We start from the raw sequence: 24,975 nt of genomic DNA on the forward strand, positions 1-24,975 counted from the left end.
CTTCTATATTTGAATCAATGTTATGTAAACATCTTTCTTTAGTTATCAGATAGGGTAGACCTCCTTTTATCATTACAGTACCTACATTTGTTTTGTTCTTTTCTATAGTTGCTTTCCCCTTTGAGAAAACTATATTGATATCAGATTCTCTGCTTAATTTTATGGCACTTAGTATGTTGTGAGGTATTTCTGGGATTAATAATACCCCCTCTATTTTCCCTAGACCAGGCAAGGTCACATTTCCTTTGCCTAGTACTTGAACCTTTTCTTGATTAGCTACCTTTATCACAAACTTATCTTCTATAAATGAAGATAATATACTTTTGTTGTTGGTGGTGTGATTTGTTGCACCAGAATCAATAAGCCAATTGTTATTCTCATCCTGCTGTGTTCTGGTGCTGTCTTGTTTATTTAGCCCATTCAGTGACCCAGATTTCCTCTCTTTTGAATTTTCTCTACCCCCTCTACCTTCTTTGTAATTTGGTGGGCTTCTATATTTGTGTCTATCTGTGGAAGATTGTCTGTAATTATATTTGCTCCTATATTCTGGTCTATGTCTCTCTCTTGAGACTTTGGGGCAGTCTCTTCTACTATGTTCCCTGGATCCACAATTGTAGCATCTAAAGGCCTCATTATGTTTATCTTGAAAGACTACTTTCCTAAAAGGTTTGTGGTCTGTTTGGTTATTGGATCGATTTTTTCTTGAATTGTCTTCTGCTATCAATTTGTTAGATAGACTTTCTATGGATAAATATCCCAAATTAATGGTATCTAAGTGTGACATAAAGCTATCCCATGATGGATCAAGTGAATTGATAATAACACTTTTCATTGTTTGATCTGAAATCACTTCCCCCCTCAATTGTAACTCAGCTCTTATTTTGTTTAGATTTATCAAATGCTCACTTATAGAAACCCCTGGTTTTACTCTAGAGGAAAAGAAATCCTTAGACATTCTTGTGGTTGTAGCTACGCTATCGCTGTGAAATAGATTAAACATGCATTGAATTATTTCTGATACAGTTAGGTTTGGTTTGATGCTATGATACATTGCAGGAGACACGCTAGATATTATTATGAAAAATGCTCTATGATGTAAACAATCTATTTTTAAAGTCCAAGGTCTTCTTGGAGGGCTAGTTATAAAGAATAGTAAATTTTCTTTCATGAAAATAACCTGAAGCTGTTGATACCACTCTTGTAAATTAATGCCATCAATTCTAAGTTTTGGGAAGTCACTGGGTAAGTTACCTACATTATTCTGTCCATTACTTACAACCTGGGGCAGTCCGTGATCTCTCAAGTGCAGGAAATTACAGAACGGCATTGGGATGCTTGCAATGAGTCTGCGCGGTTCTCTGGCCAGTTCAAGTCCTTCTGGGTCGTCTACGTAGTTTCGCACATGCGCGTTGTTCATTTCTTCTTTGGTGGCGTCGTGGAAGGTTCTCTCCCTTTCAGCTCTCTCGATCCGCTCCTCCTCAGATGAGTCGGTCTCTGGCTCGGTTTTTGGGGTTCTGGTGGTGGTGACGGTTCTTTTCTTCTTTTTGTGTGCGTTGGTATTCGATTTTGTCTGTGGTGTAGGGCGAAATCGGCATGGCTCTCTGAGCTCGGGCGTCGTCGCTTTCGAAGTCAGGATGGGAGCGTGCAGGTCTTGAGTCGCCGGTTTGATTTCTTGCTTCTTCGTAGATGTCTTGGTAATTTTCAGTCTTGGCCCAAAAGCAGCAAAAAGCGTTTTCATTGCTGATTTTACTTGAGATTTTGTTAAATCGTCTTCACTTTCTGATTTTGGATCATCTGAAGAGTTTGAGACTTCTTTCTCACTTTCTTCGTCTGATAGTGTTTTTCGCGCCAGAAATTTTGAACTGAGCGTTTTGATTGGCTCTGCTCCATTCTCTTTTGAAGTTCGTTGAAACCAAGATGGCTGCCATTCAAAATTTCGCGCGGGATCACATCTTTTCTTTTTAACAACTATTTTCTCAGTAGTCATCTCACTTACGATTTTTTGATCTTTGGGTTTTTCTTTAATGACGTTTTTCTCTCTCGCTGCTCCGCTGTTCTTCAGCATCTCCTGGAGGTCCGCGATGAGACTTTCATCATTCTTTTGGCTTTTTAGTATCTTTAATATCTCTGACCTGAGTTCGTTATTTTCTATTTCGATTTCTTTCTGGTCATTATTTTCACTCATTAGTTCTTCTTCTTCAGTGGTGTATTCTTCGGATTCTCTCGAAATCGCATTGGTGGATTCGTTGATCATCTCTTGATCAGTTTCTATTTCTTTGCTGTAGGCCCTGGTGTTGGGCCTATCTTTCTTGGACATTTTTAATTACTTATTGAGTCAATTAACCATCCTCTGCTACCAGCTTGTTGCAATATTTCCAGGATCAGACTCAATAAAGATAATAGAAGTTAAAGCTTTAAATATATTTCTTTTTAATTATGATAGGCATTCTATATTCACTGAATATTCAAGGTAGAAGCAACGAGAATGGTGAGGGTGGCTCCTTATATATACAAGGGGTGGAGCTAGGAATGGGAGTGGTAAGTTATGAATACATTAAAGTCCAAAGAATAAGTTAACCTCTGATGTTCCATATATACATTATTTACACATTGGAGAATAAGGCATTTACATCTGACAGTTTCACTTCTCATCCAACAAGCTGAACTGAAGAAGCTTCTTGGATGAGAAACGAAACGTTTTCAAGGGGGGGGGGAAACCCCCAAGAAAGTCCAACCGCCTTTTGAAAAGCACCTTTGGGACCATGGTCAGAAATCCTTGCCAAATGTTTTTAGGAGGTGCGTGGGCTCGTTTTAATTTTCACTGTTGACATAGTTTGAGGTTTTTTTGGTTATTTTTACTTGGGTCGTCGTGAGCTGCTCAGAGTTTGGTTTAAGATCTTTAAAAAGATGAAACAACTACATCCTGCGAGCAAGAAGAAAACTTCGCCGAAAGAGGGAGCCGCTCGCCCAAGGAGCCGAGGACCCACGAGCGATTTCTCGTCCAGCAGCGCCTCCACGCGCAAAAATAAAAAGGCGGAGCGGCGGGAGGGCGGGCGCCTTGCAGAAGAGAAAGCGGAAGCGGCGGCGCAGGAGGTTGCCGGCTCTGTTTCTGCCCGTCCTCCCCGAAGACAGAAGGACGATGGCAGAAGGAGGCGGACGTGCCCCGACGCCGTATAGCCACGACCGGCGCTTGGGCGAGCTGGGCGGCGGCACCCAAGCCTCGCAGCGGCTCTTGGCTTACAGCGATGCGCTCTTCTCCATCATCGCCACCGTCATGGTGAGTCGGAGGCCGCTGCGCACCGGCCAAAGGCTCTTTACTCCTCTTCCACTCGGAAAGGGAGCCCTGCATCCCGGCAGGCGGGAGTTCAACAGGCGCTTACTTGATCCACGCAGGATGGCGTGCAGGAAGAGATGGGTTGATGTTCCGTGCGCGGCTACCCACCCTGTGCGTTGCAAACGTTGAATCCCTGTGTCGTGCAGATGCAAAGAAAATAAAATCTATCTTCTACCTTGTCTTGCAGTACTATAAGAGGGCAGAAAGGCTGCCCACTTATAGTACTGTAAGATAAGGTAGAAGATACGGCCGGTAAAGATCCTGGGAGGTAGGTGCGTGGGTGGGAAGTGGGAGTGAGGTATCCAACTTTGCTGTGATGCACCCACTGCAAAATGTGAACTTTTCTCCTGCAATGCATCAAGCAGTGGTTACCTTCTATTTAAAACAAATAGATTTGTCTATTTCTCTGTTCCGTTAGCACACTGTGCTAGGCAGAAATTTTTCCTCTTCGTCACAACAGTGTGAGAGTTTTTATACAGCTTTCTCACTCAGTAGACATTTAAAGGGTGCTACTTCCAGTTCAGTTCATGACTTGTCGCATTCTCCCATCGGCACTGCTGTTAGTGATGTTATGTTCTGGTTTTTGTTTTGTAAATCTTCATTTACAAAGATGAGACACTGTGTATGTTTTGCTCAGAGGGAGAGGCTTGTAAATAAATCAGCACGCTGGGCTAAGTGAGTTTTGAGAACCCAGACTGTATGGTTGAATTGTATTACGTGAATCCAAGCAGTTGGGTTAGATCACCAAACCATATTTCACTTAACAAAGATCCACAGGTTGCATGGTGAAGTCCTTTATATGCTTATTTTTATTTACTTTAACCAAGACCATTCTCTTGTCAGGATGCTGTCATGCTAGACGGTATATAATCTTCTAAATTAAAATGATTTTGCTTACGGGTTGCTGTCTTTCACTTCTCAAACTCCCTTTTGATCCTTTTCCATATTAATTTTGCCTTTCATTGTTTCTAATGGACCAAAGTTTTTAGTAACTAATATTAATGTATACGGGATATTTATGCGGATCACTGTGTGTGGGTTGGGTGGCTGTATAAATATTTAATAACATATGAAATACAGATTTGTTTATCAGATTTTTGGCTGGACACTGGAATGGGTAGGAATGACATGGTAGCATCAAGACTACCGTAGCATCCGCTTCACTTAATTGATTTGCTGGTCCCAATTGTGGTCATTAAATGAGGACTACCTGTATCTTGGAGTTTTCCCCGCCAAAGCCTCAGTTGCAAAAAGTGACTTAAAATCAATCATTTGTCTTTCATTGCAGCACTCTTAAAAGCTGTTGGTATTTTAAAAAAATGGTAACGTCATGGGTAATGAGCCATTCATTTAAAGACAGATTCTTAAGTGCGGTTAGGCTACAGAAGAAAGTTTTGGATATCATTAAATCAATCATTAACCTAAAGCTCACTGCTAAATCTACCTACCTACCACTCCCATTCCAGGCATTTAAACCTCCTTGAATAATGTGCACATTAAATTAAGAAGTGTCTTTATGGGAACGTAGTACTCTCTACCGGTATTAGACAATTGGTGTTTATACAGGCCAAATAAATTGAAGTCGGTATTCTTGGATAGTAATTAAGACAAATGTTTCTAGTAACAGTCTTTCATATAGGAATCTTAAAGTCCAGCCAACCTTGCTTGTGACAAGATTCTGCAACAATCTGGAGTCAATTGGAATATTGTTGGCCTTAATTTAGGCTGATGTTTGGACTGCATGGTCAAAATACATTTTAAAAAGTCTTCTTTTTTCTATCTCTTTTGCTTCTTTCTTGCTCTACTTTTATATCATTTTCTTTTCTGTTTTTGATTAGTATGTGTTAATTTTTTTAAACTTTTAACACACATTTATAAAAATACATTTCAAAAAGGGATTCTTATTATTTTGTAATTCAGCCATTGAGATTTATCACTTTAGAAAAATAATTACTGTTAAGTATCTTCAGCAATTCCGATGCAACCCATCATCCTTGCCAAACAATATTATATTCCATAAAATGTTTCTGTGGAAAGCTGAACAGGTAATATTCAACACGAGGACTTCTGCTTTTGATTTTTTTTTAAGAAGCATAGATGTTTTCTGCACATTTGTTTCATGTCTGCAAATTAAAACTTGCCCGTTACTATAACTATATGATTCTTCTGTTGCAGATTTTACCTGTGGCACATACAAAGATACATTCAGATGAGGTACTGTACGGTTTATTTCATATTCCACATAAAGGTCAGTTGTGATTCTGTTTAAACAACTAAAGTTGCAGTTTGACTTTCCAATAAGGTGGTTCTAACATAGTGGGGCATGCTGATATGGATCACTGAAATTGAGTCTCTTTTGATCTGTCAGGCCCGTAGTAGGTAAGCACAGTACAGAATGCCATAATCTGTTGGCCTAGGGAGAAATCTCTTAAGTATTGTTATCATCAGCCTGGGAACTAACTTTGTTTATTGTCTCACTGATATGCTGGGGATGAAAGTCCATTACAAATGATAGCAAAGAACAATAGATTGCAACATATTTTTCTCCCCCTTAATTCTTGACCACTTTTAGCAGTGTAAATTCCCCAGAGGAATGCCTATGGAGATTCTCAATCATCCAAGTCATAGTTGTCTCAAAGGTGCTTTTTTAACAGGCAACTGAATTTTCTGATTTTTGTTTGAAGAAGTTTCGCTTCTCATCCAAGAAGCTTCTTCAGAGCTGATCCAGATCCAGCTGAAGAAGCTTCTCATTCAGAGCTGAAGAAGCTTCTTGGATGAGAAGCGAAATGTCTTCAAACAAAAACCAGAAAGTCCAGTTGCCTCTTGAAAAAGCACATTGGGGTTTCCCAGAAGAATTGTATAATGTTAGGAAGGGGGCTGAGAATTTGGATGGCAAGGAGTTCATGACTGAGCATGTCAGGAATTAAATGTATAATAAAGAATTGTTTCAGGAGATTCAGCATTTTGTGCTATAGATTTCAAAGTACTGTACACAAATGGCAGAAGATGCTAAAAGACAAGGGTGTAGTATTCTAAGTAAGGAATTTGAATAATATTATTTACTTACTTAACTTTATTGTGTCCTTTAAACAGCCCAAGACATTTGGTATTCAAATATTCAAAATGAAATTAACAATGCCAAGATAGTTAAGATAAAGGTACAGATAAAAAAAAATGGCTAAAAGACAACATTAAATAAAGTAATTATTTATTTAATAAGTAATTAAAATTAGCAATCTGGATAATATAAATGTAGAATAGAAGTACAAAATACATGCACGCATATACACAAACAAGGTCTACATAAAATAATTTGGAAATTGCACTGAATATTTGAGACTACGGTACTTTCCAAAGCCTAGGGATAATACAAGATTGAACAAAAGAGAATGCCTTTCATTAACCATAAGCTTTATTTGCAGTTCCTGAAAATGAAAACACAGTTTATAAGCCAGTTTGAGACTTATCCAGTATTTATAGATAGTATGAGTTCTTATTAGGTGATTTTTGTATTTTGTGAGCTAGGTGAGCTTTATGTCCTTGAACATAAGTGAAGGTCTCTCCTTCACTGCTTTAAAAATATAATAAAGATCACCTTAAGAATTACTGTATTTTTCGGAGTATAAGACACATCTTTTCCCCCCCTAAAAGGGGGTGAAAAGTTAGGTGCATCTTATATACTGAATGTAGCTCCGCCCACCCACTGGCCCCCACCCTTTGGCCTCTGCCTTGCAGCAGTTACCTCCTTGCAGCAAACAGCAAGAAAAAACAGCTCCTTTTAGCTTCAGCACACCCTAATTAGCACAAGTTGATTGGATCAACCTCCCGATTCTCAGCTGTCTTGCTCTCAGCTGTTTTGCACAGGGCTCTGTTGCTTGCTGCAAGAAGGTAAATTGCTGGAGCAGATTTTTTTCCCCCTTGTGCTAATCAAGCTATGCTGAAAACGAAACTGAAAGTAAAGCAGGCTGTTTGCTGTTTGCTGCAAGAAGGCAAAATTGCGCAGAGGCAGATTTCTTTTTCTTCTTTTCCTCACCAAAAAAGATAGGTACATCTTCTAGTCCGGTGTGTCTTATACTCCGAAAAATACGGTATGTATTATATAAAACACCTTTTTCATGAATTTGTCTATTTGAAAAGGAATTATGTAGTGTTATATGGAAGAAGAGTTTGTTGGCTTTTTGATGAATGTTGTGCTTTTTTTCCAGAAACTTGGAGAAAGTGTCCAGCAGCTGCTAGCCACCAAAATTGCTGTTTATCTGATGACCTTTTTAATAGTAACAGTTGCTTGGGCAGCTCATGTGAGGTATGAAATTTGGAGTGTTTTAGAAACTGTACATGTATCAAGCACTTGAAAACTGTAACTTAACCAGTCGGACGGAATTAGAAACACAACAGCAATATATCAATAGCTAGTCTGTGTGGCCAAAGAAAGCAGGTGTGATGATGGGTATCTCGCTTGTCATAATTTATTATTCCTTCAATCTCCTTTCATTATGATCAACTTTATTCTTTCTACACAATTCTGCTCCATGCTGAAGTTACTGCTCAGCTTATAAACAAACTTTATCCCCAGAATTTTAGACTCGTTTACAAAATTTGCTAAACTCAGCCTTACGAATTAGATTACTTGCCTCTCCCAACCAGTTAGACTTGTCTTCAAAATAAGGCCACTTAAGAACCCAGATAAATTCCATCAGCAACCCAGTTCTCAAGGAAGCAATCATAAAGTACTTCTCCAAATCCTTCATTAGGATATAAGAGTTGTCACCTTTCAAGTTGTCACAGCTTGCACACATATTGCATTAAACTGTGGTTTGTTGATCCTGCTATACTGACCCTCTTGACCTGTAATGATAAATCATTAACCATGATTTTCAGACCATAACAAGTAAATTTGTGGGTCTTGTGTAGCCAGAAGTAGAGATATGATGATGTACCTTAATATGCAGATGCAGCCATTCATTCATATTTTGGGCAAATGGCATTGATGATTGAAGAAGTTCATGCATGAAAATTAATCAAGATCAGCCAGACCCAAGATAAAAAAAAAATCAAAGAAGAATAAGAACTTTTCAAATGATAACAATGACAATTGCACTGGTATTTGCTTGATTTACTGCCAACATCTGTACATTATTCCTTTTCCTTCTTCAGAAGAGACAGAATTCTCTAATTTATTTTATTGTATTAATTAAGTGAAGAAAGCAATTTGATGTAGTGGTTATGGCAGCAGGCTCGAGGTCAGGAACCATGCCTTGGGCTCTCTCAGCCTTAGGAAGGAGGTAATAGCAAACCACTTCCAAAAATGTTGGCAAGAAAATATCTTTTCCAGGCAAACTCCAGGACTCAGGATTGACTAGAAGGCTTTATTTACTTGAAGTAGATGAATAAATAAATGACAAGTAGAGGAAAGGTTCTGCTATCTTATCTGAAACACATTATAGGTGAAATATGGTAAACCTAAGTAAGATAATGAGCTGAGTCCTTTGCATGTGCCAGAGGGAGAGAGTGAGCAAGATTCCAGAGAATTATCGTTGTGTTTTGCAGCAAACTCAACACAGGAAGGAGATAGTAATTTAAGGTAAGTCATACCAGAAAAAAATTCAGTGTGTTTTCCTTTCTCTGAATCATAGAACAAGCAAGAATAGGAGCAAAGTGTTGGATGACTTCACCAGAAAGTCTTGATGCTCCTGATGATTGGAATTGAGGATGTCTAATCTGTTGATTTAAAAGGCATTTTAGGAAGGGTAGTTCCTGAATTTTAACTGGCAGTTTCCTTGGCATCTTGTTCTTGTTTCTATTTTTGCTACATATAGAGAATATTTGATAATTATCAGCAAATTTAACACTTGCCCATTTGAATTTAGTTATTAATCAAAACTTTGTAAGTCTGTTTTATAACAGTTCGTTTTTTCCCTCTAGACTTTTTCAGGTGGTTGAACTCATTGATGATGTACTTGCCCTTGCAAATTTGGTGAGTGAATTTTTTTTTAAAAAAAAATCCTAAATCTATTTTTTGAAATAATAGATGTTCCCAGCTCTTAGTAAGATATGAAATGAAGTTTGATATCTTTAAATCATTGTACTGATGAATCACAGTGTTGGTATTTGTGGCTTTGAGTTTTCAAAAAAAATGTTTTTTAGGAAATGTGCTGATGTACCAGGAGAGCTTTTAATTCAAGTCATATCACTTCAAAATGGCCATTTGGGTATGAAGGGAATTAAGATTCGGAAAGGAAAATATGCTGTTTGTTGTGTCATTATATCTTAATTTGTAATTAATAGTTTAAGTGAAAATGGTGTTGGTAGGATTTTATTATAATAAAAACATACTGTGGACACTAATTCTAGCAATTCTGAATTAAAAAGACTTGCTCCTCCATCTCAATCCTTCTCTTAGTATAGAAAACAAAATTGAGGTAATTTCAGAATGAGGATTTTGCAGTAGATCAAAGGTCTACTGTAGGATGCTAAGCTGCTCACGTTTAGAGATAAACCAAATAATGTGCCTTGGTCTCATTCACATATATCTCTAAACCATAGTTTTCAAACTTCTCAGATTTCTTGGGAGCCAAGACATCTAAGGACTAGTGGTTTTTATACCCTTAGTAATCTAAATAAATTATAGAAGTCATTTTAAAAATTTACTGTACTTTGATGATTCCTGAATCTTGCAGTTAGAATGTTAAAAGAATGAAGAGTGATCATCAGGATTCTTGCCTTAGAAAGTTTCGCATTTCAAAAAGGAAAGGTACATTTCAACTGGCAACTTCACAAAAGTATTCTTATCACAGGTGGTATTCAGCAGGTTCTGACCAGTTCTGGAGAACCGGTAGCAGAAATTTTGAGTAGTTCGGAGAACCGGTAAAATACCACCTCTGACTGGCCCCACCCTCATCTGTTCTCTGCCTCCTGAGTCCCAGCTGATCGGGAGGAAATGTAACCTTCCTATGGAGTGGGGAGGGAATGGAGATTTTACAGTATCCTTCCCCTGCCACACCTACCAAGCCATGCCCACCAAGCCATGCCACGCCCACCAAGCCATGCCACGCCCACAGAACTGGTAGTAATAAAATTTGAATCCCATCACTGATTCTTATGATATGTTTTACTTTGAAAGACAACACAAGAGCAATTTGATGTCTATGGCATCAATGATACAGATTATTAAAAGAGAAAATAAGAAAAAGGAAATAAAAGAAACCAAAAGATTATGCAGGTAGGTAGACAATAGCCAGAAATGTTGAAACCTTTCATTCATAGCTCTTAAAAATGCAGGCCTTCATCTCCCTTCTGAGGTTTAACTGGAGCCATTGATTTGGGCTGGTTTTTAAAAGTAACAGTGGAATAGAACTACATGTAACAGTATGTTAGTTTCCAGACCTGTGTGATTTTTCCCGAAGATGGGGGGTGAGTAAAGTCATACTCTCTGATATGGAGTATCTGATGTTATCTTTGCCATTCAGGAAAGAATTGAGCTGCACTTGAACCATGATTGAAAAATCATGAATTAGTACCGCTTTATAAATTCTTAGTAAGGCAACACCTGGAATACTGCATCCAGTTTTGGTCACCACATTACAAAAAAGATGTTGAGACTTTGGAAAGAAGTCCAGAGAAGAGCAACAAAGATGATTAAGGGCCCGGAGACAAAAACATGAAGAACGGATGCAGAAATTGGGTATGGCCAGTCTAGAGAAAAGAAGGGCTAGGGATGATATGATAACGGTATTCCAGTATTTGAGGGGCTGCCACAAAGAAAAGGGCGTCAACTTATTTTTCAAAGCACCAGAAGGCAAGACAAGAAACAATGAATGGAAATTAATCAAGGAGAGAAGCAACCTGGAATTAAGGAGAAACTTTCTAATAGTGAGAAAATTACCCAGCTTGCCTTCAGAAGTTGTAGGTGCTTCATCAATGGAGGTTTTTAAGAAGAGAATGGGACAGCCACTTGTCAGAAAGGGGGTTGAACTAAAAGACCTTCAAGGTCCCATCCATCTCTATTCTGATTGATTGATTGATTGATTGATTGATTGATTGACTGCCTCCCCATAATGCTGAGAATTGAATTACTGTATCTAATGAACAGGAGACGGTTTCTTTTCATCTACTATATCACTTCTTCCTTTTCCTAGGCATGCATGATGAGCATTACTTTTTTGCCATATACAGTAAGTAAGCACTCTATTTCTTTAATGCATTATGTCACATCTTTACATGATGACACATCCTGATTTGGTTACCTTATAATCCAGATTTCCAGATTTGTACATTGCATTGAACCACAAATTGACCACACAAGCTTTATGTTTCACCTGTGCAGGTGCTGATTTGTAGTTCAATACATTGTGCAAATACGATCCATTTAATAAAGATTAGGAGCCTGCTGGAATCTTGTGCCATTATTTGATACATCTGAGATCAGCTAAACAGATGTATCGCATTAAACCTTCGGATCCAATGTAGGATGCATTTTGGAGATTCAGAAACCACAGTGGATAAGAGTATGTATGTACTTAACTATACATGTTACCAACATCAAACAAAAGAAAATATAGAACCAGAGTAATATATAATTAAATTCAGAGTATGGTCTAAAACAGGGGTATCAAACTTGATTTCATCAGGATTGTGTTTGACCTCTGGGGGGGCAGTGGTGGGTTGCCCCCGGTTCATACCGGTTCTATAGAACCGGTAGTAAAACTGGTAGTAGGCTTTACCCACTGACCCTGATGTCATCAAAACGCTTCTGCACATGCACAGAAGCTTCTGCGCTTGTGCAGAAGAGCGTGTGCACGAGCGAAGCAAGCATAAATGTGCGGCCCTGTTACAAACCGGTAGTAAAGGTAAGTAGAACCCATCCCTGGGGGGGGGGGCATGGCCAAGGTGGGCATGCCCAACTTGACATCACTTGTGTTGGGGGCACCTGTGGTGGCCCGAGTGCTCTGCCAGCGAAAACGGGCTCCCGAGCTCTGTTTTCAGCTGCGACGGCCTCCTGCAACCCACTGCCACTGAAAACAGAGCCTGGGAGGGCCACTCGCAGCCCTCCCAAGCTCTGTTTTCATTGGCAGAGGCACTGTGGGCCAGTCCTTTGCTGTTTCCAGGGCTCCCCCAAGGGCCAGTTCTAAACGCCCTGTGGGCCGAATGCAGCCCACAGGCCTTGAGTTTGATAGCCCTGATCTAAAAGCAAAGATAAAACCCAAATTAAAATCGGAATGAGGCACCTCTAGTCAATTATCTAGAATCAAAAGCAAATTGCAACAGAAGAGCTTTTTAAACTGTTTCCAGAATTGCAACAAGGTGCTGACTTCACATATTTCTTCCACATAAGGTGGAAGCTAGTACAGGTGAAATAAAATGGGTGGATCTGAAGCATAGACAGTGTTATTATTATATATTTTTTGTACTTCCTATGTTTTGGGTGGCATTTGGATATATATATATATATTTGATGTTTAAAAATTATAGAGCTCACACTAAAATTTGTACATATTTCCTGTCTCAAAATGACGGTGTGAAATTAAGCCGAAGCTGCCATCCCTAAAGATAAACTAAGCATGTAAAACAGACAGGAATCTTATCTAAAAGATCCCTTAGGGGAGGTAATTAAGGAAAAAAAACAACCAAATTGCTAAGAAAACAAAGGGAAAAAAATGTAACCAGAACGGGACAAAGGAAGTTGGGTCAAAACAGACAATGGGAAACCCAAGTCCCATCAACAGCTACCAAACTTGAAAATCAACAAGGCAAGACTAGCTGCCAGTATTGTGAATCAACAAAGCCAGGACTTTGGGGATCAAAGTGATCCTGAAGCCTGCCCTTAGATTCATCCTTGGATCCAGATTTGGCAGTTTCTATCCCTCTGGCTAGTGCCTAAGAGCCTAGTTATTTTAGTAGTAAGAGCGTAGTTATAAGAGACATGGTGGCACAGTGGGTTAGGATGCAGAATTGGAGGCTAACTCTGTTCTCTGCCAGGAGTTCGATCCTGATTGGCTCAAGGTTGACTCAGCCTTCCAGCCTCCCAAGGTTGGTAAAAAGAGGGCCCAGATTGTTGGGGGGGCAATATGCTGACTCTGTAAACCACTTACGACAGGACTGGAAAGCACTGTGAAGCGGTCTAAGTGCTAAGTGCTAAGCACTAAGTCTAAGTGCTATTGCTACCGGTAGTTGTGAAGGACCTGGTTAAGTGTGAGTGTGAGAAAGAGCAAATATACATTATTACTAGCAAAAGTTTTGTTGTTTCTTGAAATTGACTAGGTCTCAGTATATTCCAGCCAATTGTGTGAGTAACCGTAAGCTAAACATGGAGTATACAGTATGTAACAACGCAACTCCTGCCACCATTTTTCTACAGATTAATTTGCAACTGGCAAGGCATGGAGAGTCACAGATGGGATCCAGGGAGACAAATTTGGTCCCAGGATCTCAGATTAACCATCTGTTCTGAAATACAGAAAGAATCTAATTTTTTATTTTGCAGTTCTCCTTAATGGCGTCTTTTCCTGATGAACCATTTGGACTTTTTATGTTTAGTAGCTGTGCTGTTATAATTGGTGTCATCCAGGTATAGTTGTTTTATATTTCACTACAGATAGTCCTTGATTTACAACAGAGGGCTATAAAGCACTGTGAAGTGGGATATAAGTCTAAATGCTATTGCTATTAAATGACAAAGTTACAGCAGCACTGAAAAAAATGACATGACTATTTTTCACACTTACGACCGTTGCAGCATCCCCATGGTCATGTGATTTACATTGGGTTGCTTGACAACTGACTTGTATTTATGATGATTGCAGTGTCCCAGGGTCATCTGATCACCTTTTGCGACCTTCTGACTAGCAAAGTCAATGGGGAAGCCAGATTCACTTAACCATGTTACTAATTTAAGAACTGCAGTGATTCGCTTAACAAACGTGGTGAGAAAAGTCATTTAAAATGCAGCAAAACTCACTTAATTTCTCAATGACATACATTTTGGGCTCAGTTGTGGTCGTAAGTTGAGGACTACCTGTACTGTATAGTTTAAAAAACCATAATTAAAAATGAGATGGGTAGTAATTACAAGATCAACAAAATTTTCCTTTGTAAGAGAATATACAGGTAGTCTTAATTTCCATTGCTAAGCTAGGCAGTTAAGTGAGTCGCAGCCAGTTTTACAACTATTTTGCATGGCTGTTAAGCGAATCACTGCAGTCGTTAAAGTATTAAGAAGCCAGCTTTCCCCATTGACTTTGTTTCTTGGAAGCCGGCTGGGAAGGTTGCAAATGGTGATCACATGACCCTGGAACCCTGGGACACAACAACAATTGCAAATGTATGCTGGTTTTATGACTACCATATTTTTCCATGTATAAGATGCCCCCATGTTTCATGTAGTTTCTTGTAGTAAACACACTATAAGATAGTGGTGGCTAACCTTTCTGAACAGAATGCCAAAAGTGTGTGCAGCCAAACCCAACATGCAATGCACACTCACCTCCCCGCACATGCCCCCCCGCATGTACATGTGACCCCCTGCACATGCCCCGCTGCCCTGCTCATGCATGACCCCCTGGATGTGCACCGCCCCCGCACATATGTGCGTGACCACATGCCCTGCCCCCCACGCATGTACACATGATCCCCCACACACACGCCCCGCATATGCGCAGCAGAGACCCGACAACCAGCTGGCCAGCGGGAGGCATGCGCGGCACAGCGGAACTGGGGCGACGGCTCGCATGAAAGAGGGTACTGCATGTTACCTGTGATGTTACCTCGCCATCACAGCTATAAGCCATCATGGTTCAGAAGCCATCTTGTCAGAGTGAGTAATACAACAAGAACAGGAAATGCATCACAGGAACAATAGAGATGAAACCTAGAGTGGCAATGTGATACATGAAACAACTACAATAGAGAGGAATGATAGAGCTGCATATAAGATAGAGTCTCATCTGGCATGTGCGGCCTTCTCGGCCTCCTATGTATAAGATGCACCTCAATTTTCAAGTAAATATTTTAAAGAAAGTAGCATCTTATACACAGAAAAATATGGTATATGCCGAGCATGGAAGACTGTTACCTTCCCACTGAAGTGGTACCTATTTATCTACTTGGATTTGCATGCTTTCAAACTGCTAGGTGGGAAGGAGCTGGAGCAACTGACAGGAGCTCACCCTGTTCTGTAGCGCTTGGGTCTCGAACCCCGGCTGTCAGTTTGTCAGATAACAATCTCAGCATCTTTAACCTTTGAGCCATCACGCTCCCTAAGATTAATTTAAGGATGTACAATAAGGTGTTTTGACATGGGTGGGGACACAGTTGCTCTGTAAGTCCAGAAAAGTATATGGCTTCTTTAAGGAGGCCCAAAAAAGTATGGTATATAAGTCTACACCTGCTCTGAAACACCTTTTCATCTTTGGATCCCAGGTGCAACATACCCCTATTAGAACTCAAAGCAAATCTTCCGAGTGCCCAAACTGTGATTATTTGAATTTACATCTAAACAATTATTTGCCCTCTGATGGTGCAACGATCTTTTCTTGTTTTGCAGGCAATGATTGTATTATATGGCTTCAGGCATTCATATCTACTAAATCATCAGATACAGGAATCTGAAAATAAGGCATTTTATAAATACCATATCTTAAAGATTATCCTGAGAGGACCAACACTGAGCTTTTTGGCTGCCATTTTCTCATTTTTCTTCTTTCCATTGGTAGGTTCATTGAATTAGGGCAGTTTTTCCCAAGTGTTGTACCATTATATTGTGGTAGGCCTTAAATTTAGTGATTATGTACGTAAGATGCTTTTGTTTTGTTTTGAGGGTCTATACCAGAGGTGGGGAATCATGGCCCTTTTATGACTTGTGGACTTCAACTCCCAGAATTCCTAAGTCAGCTCAGGAATTCTGGGAATTAAAGTCCACAAGTCATGAAAAGACCATTGTTCCCCACCCCTGGTCTACACATTAGGATTTTTCTACTGTTTCAGACATGGAGTTGTTCCAAACTTATTGATGCTTTCCTTCATGTGAGAGTAATTCTCTTCTGGCTCTATAAAGCTTTTGAAGTTCATCCTTGCTATTATCCTATTTCCCCGAAAATAAGACATCCCCTGATAATAAGCCCAATTGGGCTTTTGAGCACATGTGCTAAACTAAGCCTCTCCCTGAAAATATTTAAACGCAGAGCTGGCAATCAGGTAAGACAGCAAGAGGAGCCCCGTCTTGCTCCACACACCCCAAAATAATAAGACCTCCCCGAAAATAAGGCCAAGCGCTTATTTCGGGGTTAAAAAAATATAAGACAGGGTCTTATTTTTGAGAAAACACGGTAGTACACAGTATTCTTAATGAATTAATTACAAGAAAAAGGCACCGTATTATTTTATTGGAAAGAATTTTTGCTTTATACAGACTGCCTAAAAGATGTCTTTCTTAGGGACATGTATGCTTAGGAGGTCCATAAGCACCGGAGTGCTCTGTTCCGAGTCCTGTACAAGGAATTGTGGAGATACATGACTCTGAATTGCTATTCTTCTTCATCGTGTTAACTGACAAGTGTGAATTTGGACTTAGTGCTGTTTTTTCTCCAAAACCCATTCTTGCTAAATGATTCCAAAAATCATTCAGAGTCTTTTATTTTAATTATCTACATGATAAGTAGGGCAATGAAAATGCATCCTTTTTTACTTATTACCATTGTATCAATGCAAAAATGTTCAGTAAATGTATCTCTGTTTCCTTGCAGTCGTACATGTTTCTTGGGCTCATTGTTTTTTTCCCACTTCTCAGCCATCTAACCAAATGGTTTAGAAGCAGAATTCTTGGTGAGTGTTGTTTTATAAAGCTTTTTATATCCCCCAGGGAAACTTAAGAACTAGATGATGTATACCAACAATATCATCATCGTGATCATCATCATGCAAAATGAGTAAAGACTCACAATAAAAAGCAGCAAATAATTAAATAATAATGCAAACCAGTGGTGGAATTCAGTTTTTTTTACTACTAGTTCTGTGGACGTGGCTTGGTGGGCGTGGCAGGAGAAGGATACTGCAAAATCTCCATTCCCTCCCCACTCTGGGGCCAGCCAGAGGAGGTATTTTCCGGTTCTCCGAACTACTCAAAATTTCCACTACCGGTTCTCCAGAACATGTCAGAACCTGCTGAATAGCACCCCTGACTCAAACAGAAAAAAAAGAACAGAAAAGGAGAACTTATTACTTTAAGCATTCATGTTTTGGTTCAGTCACTTTCCTGGATAGTTTCCTGTTCCTCTCAAAACGATCCTTTTCACAACCTCATCAACTTTGAAGTGAAATGTTGGTGGAGTCCTTGATGCTTTCTGAACTTAGTTGTTTGCTTGCAGACATTTCATTACCCAATTAGGTAACATCATCAGTTTGCTCCCTGTTTATATACAGTAACTTGCCCTGCCTGGTTTGTAGGGGATGTTTTTTTTCTCCGTGGTAGTTCCTTGATTAGGATATAGTTTCTGCTTGATTGTTCGCCTGATGTTACTTCCTGCTTATCTGGGTGTTGGCTATTGGAAAAGAATGTATGCTGGTCTTTTTGTTTCCTTCTTAGCTTTTTGTTGACTCTTTTGAATGGTGTCTATTTCTATATATCTATTGATGGCTGATTTTCTTCCCTCTGCTGACGAAGCATACACAGCTGTGGCACCTATTGCCTTTTTTTGTTTATTCCATCTTTATTGTTTTTATAAATAACTTAAGGTGGCAAACATACCAATACTCCTCCCACCTCCTATTTTTCCCCTCAACAACAACTCTGTGAGGTGGGCTGGGCTGAAGGAGAATGACTGGCCCAAAGTCACCCAGCTGATTTTCATGGCTAAGATGGGACTAGAACTCACAAGCTCCCGCCTTCTAGCATAGTGCCTTAGCCACTAGACCAAACTAGTTCTTTGCAAGGCTCTTGTGTGTCTTCCCTGAAGCCTCAGCAGTGGGAGGAAGACAATGGCGAAGGTCAGCTGGGGGCAGTAGACTAGGTGGCAGCAGAAGAGTGCAGGACAGCCAAAAGGGCAAAGATGGCGGGAGACAGGCAGTTGGGAGGAGTTGAAGCACACACTGTGATTGTAAATGCAGACAGGCTGCCAAGTGCCCAAGCTTTGATCACATGACCAAAGGGGGCCTGAAACCATTGCTGAATGAATAGTCATTAAATGAGGACTACCTGTATAAAAATAATGCAGACACAATACTCCCAACAAGCTTGGATAAACAAGGCAGCTATAAAATAAGAATAGTGATAAATCAAATTGATACTGCTTTTGGGGGAAGGGGTTGAGGACTTTATGAAGAAGCAAATAAATGGTCACCTTAACATAGAAACCAATTTTATTAAGCGTGCTAATTTTTGTTGGCAGGTCAAGAAGAGGAACTCCCTGTAGAGTATTTTACTTCTTATCTTAAGGAACCCCTGAGTAAGGAACGAGTGGAAACCTTCAGTGATGGAGTTTATGCAATTGTTGCAACTCTGTTAATTCTGGACATATGGTAAGTCTTCAGCAATAGAATAAAACTGCACCCAGTATTTTCAAGTGTGATCCAGTGCTAAGGGGAAAAATAGTATTTATAATTGAGTATATTTATTAAGATGGTTGACATGATGATCCATGATCATCAAGATTAACATGATCCTGCCCACCTAGCAGTTTGAAAGCATGCCAATGCGAGTAGATAAATAGGTACCACTTATCTAGGAAGGTAAACAGCATTCTGTGCACCTCGGTTTATAGTCATGCTGGTCACATGACCACGAAAATGTCTTCGGACAATGCTGGCTCCCTCGGCTAAGAAATGAAGATGAGCACCAGCCCCTAGAGTTGGACATGACTGGACGGGGGAAACCTTTACCTTTATTTTTATTACCCTGTTTCCCCCAAAATAAGACATCCCCTGATAATAAGCCCAATCGGACTTCTGAGCACATGGCAATAAGGCCAAGCACTTATTTCAGGGTTCAAAAAAATATAAGACAGGTTATTATTTTTGGGGAAACATAGTATCATGGATAGACCTGTCATAAACATGCCTGAACTTTGTTATCTCCAGTGTGCCATCTTTGACCAGGATTTTATTTATTTTATTTGTTAAATTTGTATGCCACCTATCTCTTTGGTAAGTCGACTCTAGCAGGCTTACAGTTAAAATTGTAAAACTATGCCAATTAAAATGTTTTAAACCTATGCAAGAAAACAAGAACCAAGAGACGGACAGTACAGGGATGAGGTCTTATTACCCCATCAACTATACCCAGTGATGAGCGCTTTCCTTCAGGGCATCAAGTCAACCGGCAAAACCAAGTTTTAATTACTTTTCCGGAAGGCCAAAAGTGTGGGATTTGTTCAGTCCTATGGAAAATATATGTGCTGATTATCCCAATTAACTTAACATTCTATGCCAAGCAATCCATGCTGTGTCAACAACAGAAACACTTGTGGGACAATTTTCCCCACTTCTTGCTTTGTTTCCTTCATTGTACAGGATTTGCAGTGGTTATCTGAATACAAGCACTGTGATAACATTTATACATCACACTAACATGGTTTGGTTTTTGGGTTACCATGCTATGGCAAGTCACTCCTTGTTTTTTTGGGTTTTTTAAAGTAGACCTTCTTAACAAACTGAATTCTGAATTCCTTGAGAATTATAAAAGACATAAATCATTGCTTAGGGTTACTATATTCATGATAAAAGCTTCCCAGATTTATAATCCTTTTTTTGTTCTTGATAGGGGGAAAGTGCCTATTATGTAATCAGGACAATGGACAGTTTACTTTGGTTCTTCCTCACTTAAATATAATCTTCAAAATATTACTTTGCTAGAAATGCAACAGAATGTGGATTATGCAGGTAGTCCTTGAGTTACGACCATAATTGAGCCCACAATTTATGTTGCTAAGTGAAACATTTGTTAATTGAGTTTTGGCCCATTTTACGACTTTTCTTGCCATGGTTATTAGGTGAATCATTGCAGATGTTAAGTTAGTAACACGATGATTGTTAATTGGCTTCCCCATTGCTTGTCAGAAGGTCACAAAAGGGGATCGCATGACCCCAGGACACTGCAACTGTTATAAATATGAATCAGTTGTCAAGCGTCTGAATTTTGATCATGTGACTGTGGGTGTGTGTGTGTGCAGCAATAGCTGTATGTATGAAAAACGGTCATAAGTCACTTTTTCCAGTGCTGTTGTAACTTTGAATGCTGTGAACTATGGTAAACCGAGGACTATCTCTATATACTGTCAGGGTTCCAAGTAATACACCCATAGCAAACATATACTCTCATAAAGGAATGGGTGAGTGTGTATAAGTCTATATTACATACCCAGATTGGCTGATGGTTTCCATGGTAATCAGATATGACTATTCCTAAAGTAGAACTCCATTACAATTACCAAAAAAAAGGAGTCTGAACTTAAGGAGTGCTTGATGCATTTACATTTTCTTCTTGGTTAGGCATGGAATGAAATGTATTCAAGAAGTTAGTGAGGTTATAAACAAATTCAGTAAACCGAAGTGAAATTCATGAAGTATCACTTTAAAATGTTTGTTGTGGCTCTATTCCAAATACATAATTTTCTTTACTCAACAGTGAAGATAATGTTCCTGATGATAACATGGTTAAAGAGAAATACAATGGTCATCTTGCTGAAGCACTGAGAGAATTTGGTCCAAGTTTCCTTGCCTACTTCGGATCGTTTGTAACCATTGGTCTTCTCTGGTTTGTCCATCATTCGCTCTTCCTCCATGTGACAAAAGCCACGCGACTGATGACCCTCCTTAATACTCTTTCTTTGGCTTTTATTGGCGGACTGCCTCTCGCTTACCAGCTGACCAGCGAGTTTGCTGAGAAGTCTTACAACGAAATAGAAGCCATTCAGATTAGCTGCGTTACCATTTTTTTTGCGAGCATCTTCCAGTTCAGCATATGGATTGCTGCGCTCTTCCATGAAGTCGAGACATTGCATCCTTTTGCTCGGTACGGTGGCAAAGAGCACGCCTTCATGTTTGCAAAGCTTTCTCTCTACCCCTGCGTGAGCCTTGCAGTCTTCTGCCTGACCTGTGTGGTGAGCGAGCTAAGTACGACTATTTTTCATCTCACACAAATAATCGTCCCATTTGCTTTTCTGGTATTACGCATCTTCGTCAGAATTGGCTTGATGATACTAAAGTATATAATGTCACTAGCCAGGTCAAAGAACAATGTTTTAGAAGAAGAAGAAGCCTGTTTATCCCCAGCCGATACGATCTCATAGTTTTCCCTGCACTTTACGTGGAAAATCAAGATACTTCTGCGAATTGGAGAATTCGGGACTCAGCTAAAACTGAATTGTTCTTTTCTTTAGGGATGTTCAGCTTTTCCTTTTATTCATGGATTGGCATCTGGAGCAGTGAGTGTGGCTAGGATGCACATCACCTCAATATCCTCATTGATCATAGATGATTAGTGAGGAATCATAAGATGATTTGGGAGAAAATAATGGCATTAGCAGTTTCTTGGGAAGTGCCATTTGTCATAGCCAGTAAAGGTGATAATATGAATGTCCTTATCCATTCTGTGGCCATTAAGTGACCTGGAGGATGTATTAACCTGCTAAATAATTCCATGTGTGTCTTGAGTTGTAACCCTAACAGCTGCTATCTAATGTGTGTAACCTAGCAAATCAATGCAAAGTAACATGATTAGCTGAACAAACGAATTGTGAGTCAACAAATTACTGTCAACAGTTATGTAAAGAAGTAATTCATTCAGCACTGGCAACTTCTTAAAAGAAACCTATGTTCAGCATGCTAAATGTTCAGAGAATATTTAGAAAGAGTTGGCTGTCAGTATAACCAAAGTTTGCTGGAACTATCACTTGATGAGGGGATACTTACAGTATAGGCTTGTCCCATTATTGCCTCAATAATGTGACAAGCCTACATCATAAGTATCCCTTAGTATCCCATAAGTATTTGGGTTTAATAGCCATAACTTTATTAATGTAACTTTCATAAAATAAATTAATATTATTGTGATGCTGTATTATATCCCAATCATTTGGCATTTATCAATAGATGAAGAGCGATTAATGAAGCAAGGAAGATCATTCTGTTATGACAGGAAGATAGAACTTAAAATAGTCCTTGGAATATGATGACAATTGGGACCAGGAACTCTTTTGCTAAACAGCGCAGTTATAAGGTGTGACATCACATGACTATATCACTTAGTAACGGCAATTCTGGCAGTCCCAGTTACTGTTGTTAAATGGGGATCTTGTGGGTCCTTAAGTGAGGACTTTGCATGACTTTGGCTTCTAACTTCCTGCCAACTTCCTCAACTGATCATGAGACAAAACAAATTTGCTGCCAGCAGATCTAGCAGTATACAGTAGAATCAACAAATGGAAATTGATCCAAGTAAAACATTTACCAGTACTTGTGGGAAGCTGGCATGGGACATCAGAAATTGCAAAAATGCCAAGCTTGTCATCATGTAATCATAGAGTTGTGGTGACGCAGTGGTTAGTATGCAGTATTGTAGACTAATTCTGCCACTGCCAGCAATTCAATTCTTACAGGCTCACGGTTGACTCAGCGTTCCATCCTTCCGAGGTCGGTAAAATAAGGACCCAGATTGTTGGGAGCAATATGCTGTCTCTGTAAACTGCTTAGCCTTAGAGAGAGCTGTAAAGCACGATGAAGTGGTATATAAGTCTAAGTGTTATTGCTATTGCTATGTGAACACAGGGACGCTGCAAGGATTGGAACTCCAAGGACCTGTTGTAAGTTTTACTTGTTTAGTACCATTATAACTATGAATTGTTGCTGAATGAATGGTCGTGACCTGAGAACTTGTACAATGCTTGATGGTATGTGTTTGTTCTCTGCTTATGAATTGATTCACTGTGGATGTAATGAAAGACTTCATCTTACTCCACGTCCTCAAGGTTAAGTGATGTGTTTACAAACTGATTTCTTTTCTATACATGCAGTCATGTGTTTGTCCTTATCCTTTTTTGGTTTATGTTCATTTCCAGTTATTTTTCCTTAATACTTTATCATATTAATTGTACTTTCATCATTTATTTGTATTATTTTATTCAGGGGTGAAATGTAAAATTTGTTACTACCGGTTCTGTGGGCATGGCTTGGTGGCTTTGCAAATGCAAAAAAATGCTTTGAAAAGGCTCTGCCGATCAGGCAACACAGCTGGGATCGTCAGAGCCTTTTCAAAGCATTTTTTTAACCACCTCTTCCGCTGAAGAGGTTGCAGAAAAAAATGCTTTGAAAACCCTCTGACGATCCCAGCTGAGCCACGCGATCATCAGAGGCTTTTTTTTTAACTTTTAAAAGCATTTTTTCGGTGGAAGAAGTTGTAGAAAAAATGCTTTTAAAAGTAAGAAAAAAAAGCCTCTGATGATCGTGCGGCTCAGCTGGGCATGGTGGTGGTGGGGCGCAGGGATTTTTGCTATCGGTTCTCCGAACCACCCACCGCCATCGCTACCAGATTGGGTGATCCGGTCCGAACCAGGAGCATTTCACCCCTGGTTTTATTCCTTTGCTGTTGTTATGGTTACAATTTTATCATTTTTTCTGTTTTGTTGTTATAAACCACAGAGTAACCTCACAGCGAAATAAATTTAACAATGAATGAATGAATGAATGAATGAATGAATGAGTGAATGAATGAATGTGTTTTTAAAAATATAACTATTTGATGCTAGAGCCTTGAAATATATAATCCTTTGGAAGGCTTGTGCTGGTTTTTGAGGCTAATTGACTTATATCATAAATGTGAAATATTTTCCTAGCTCTGTTTTGTGGGTTTTTTTCTTCAGTATTATTTTCTGCTCCACTTAACAACGTTGCTTTCACTGTCAAGCTATTGACATGTCTACAAGTTTGATGATAAATCTTTGATATTGGCATTTAATGTGAGTATTTTAGCACCAAGTATTTCTCAATAGAAACTCGTCATTACTCCACTCAAAAAAAAAAAAAGAATAGTAAGACTTCAAAAGCATTACAGAGGCAAGCTTAAAGTATCTTGTTTTCTTTTTTCATTGCACTATACTATATACATGAAAAATGAATTTATGGTACTGCACTGTATTTATGAGATATGGTATATCTGAGATTTGAGATTGAATAGCAACATAAAATACTAAGATCCAACAATAGTTCCTGAAAGCTCTTTGGTCCTTTATTATTTGACCTCCATGTTCATTGAATGGAATCTTTTTATTATTATTATTAAATGTTACATGTATTAAGAGTTGGTATCTCATATCATTTTAGTGTTCCTTCTCAAAAAAAATTTATAACTATTTCAAATAAAACCTATTGCCCATAGCATGGAGAAAGAGAATGTGATTTAGACACTTTTCTTCACCATTATCTAGACGTAGGGGTGTCAAACTGGCGGTCCGTGAGCCGGATGCATTATGCGCAGGCCACAGCCACCCCAGCTCTGCAAATGGGAGAAACATCACGAAACATCATGTGACAGCAATGTGACATGGCGAGTTTGACACCCATGATCTACAGTAAGCCTGAAAAGTATTTCAAGAACTTCTGGATGGTCATGAAGTCCATCACTAATATAATGGTGAAAACTTCCAGGTATCTTTTCTCTT

The 24,975-nt window shown here is 39.3% G+C and overlaps 1 protein-coding gene across 1 annotated transcript; it reads left to right on the top strand.

Moving 5' to 3' along the window:
* Positions 1-3,057: 3,057 nt before the first annotated feature.
* Positions 3,058-24,612, top strand: TMEM175 (transmembrane protein 175). The gene is made up of 10 exons (XM_034410716.3): positions 3,058-3,277; positions 5,510-5,548; positions 7,540-7,637; positions 9,257-9,308; positions 11,470-11,505; positions 13,815-13,898; positions 15,873-16,037; positions 17,071-17,149; positions 18,712-18,841; positions 20,946-24,612. Exons 1-10 carry the CDS (start codon positions 3,140-3,142, stop codon positions 21,607-21,609), a joined length of 1,485 nt encoding a protein of 494 aa, XP_034266607.2. The 5' UTR covers positions 3,058-3,139; the 3' UTR covers positions 21,610-24,612.
* The last annotated feature ends 363 nt before the right edge of the window (positions 24,613-24,975 follow it).

The sequence above is a fragment of the Pantherophis guttatus genome, chromosome 2 (genome assembly GCF_059756535.1).
Source record: "Pantherophis guttatus breed Tessera chromosome 2, ASM5975653v1, whole genome shotgun sequence".
Taxonomy (NCBI): domain Eukaryota; kingdom Metazoa; phylum Chordata; class Lepidosauria; order Squamata; family Colubridae; genus Pantherophis; species Pantherophis guttatus.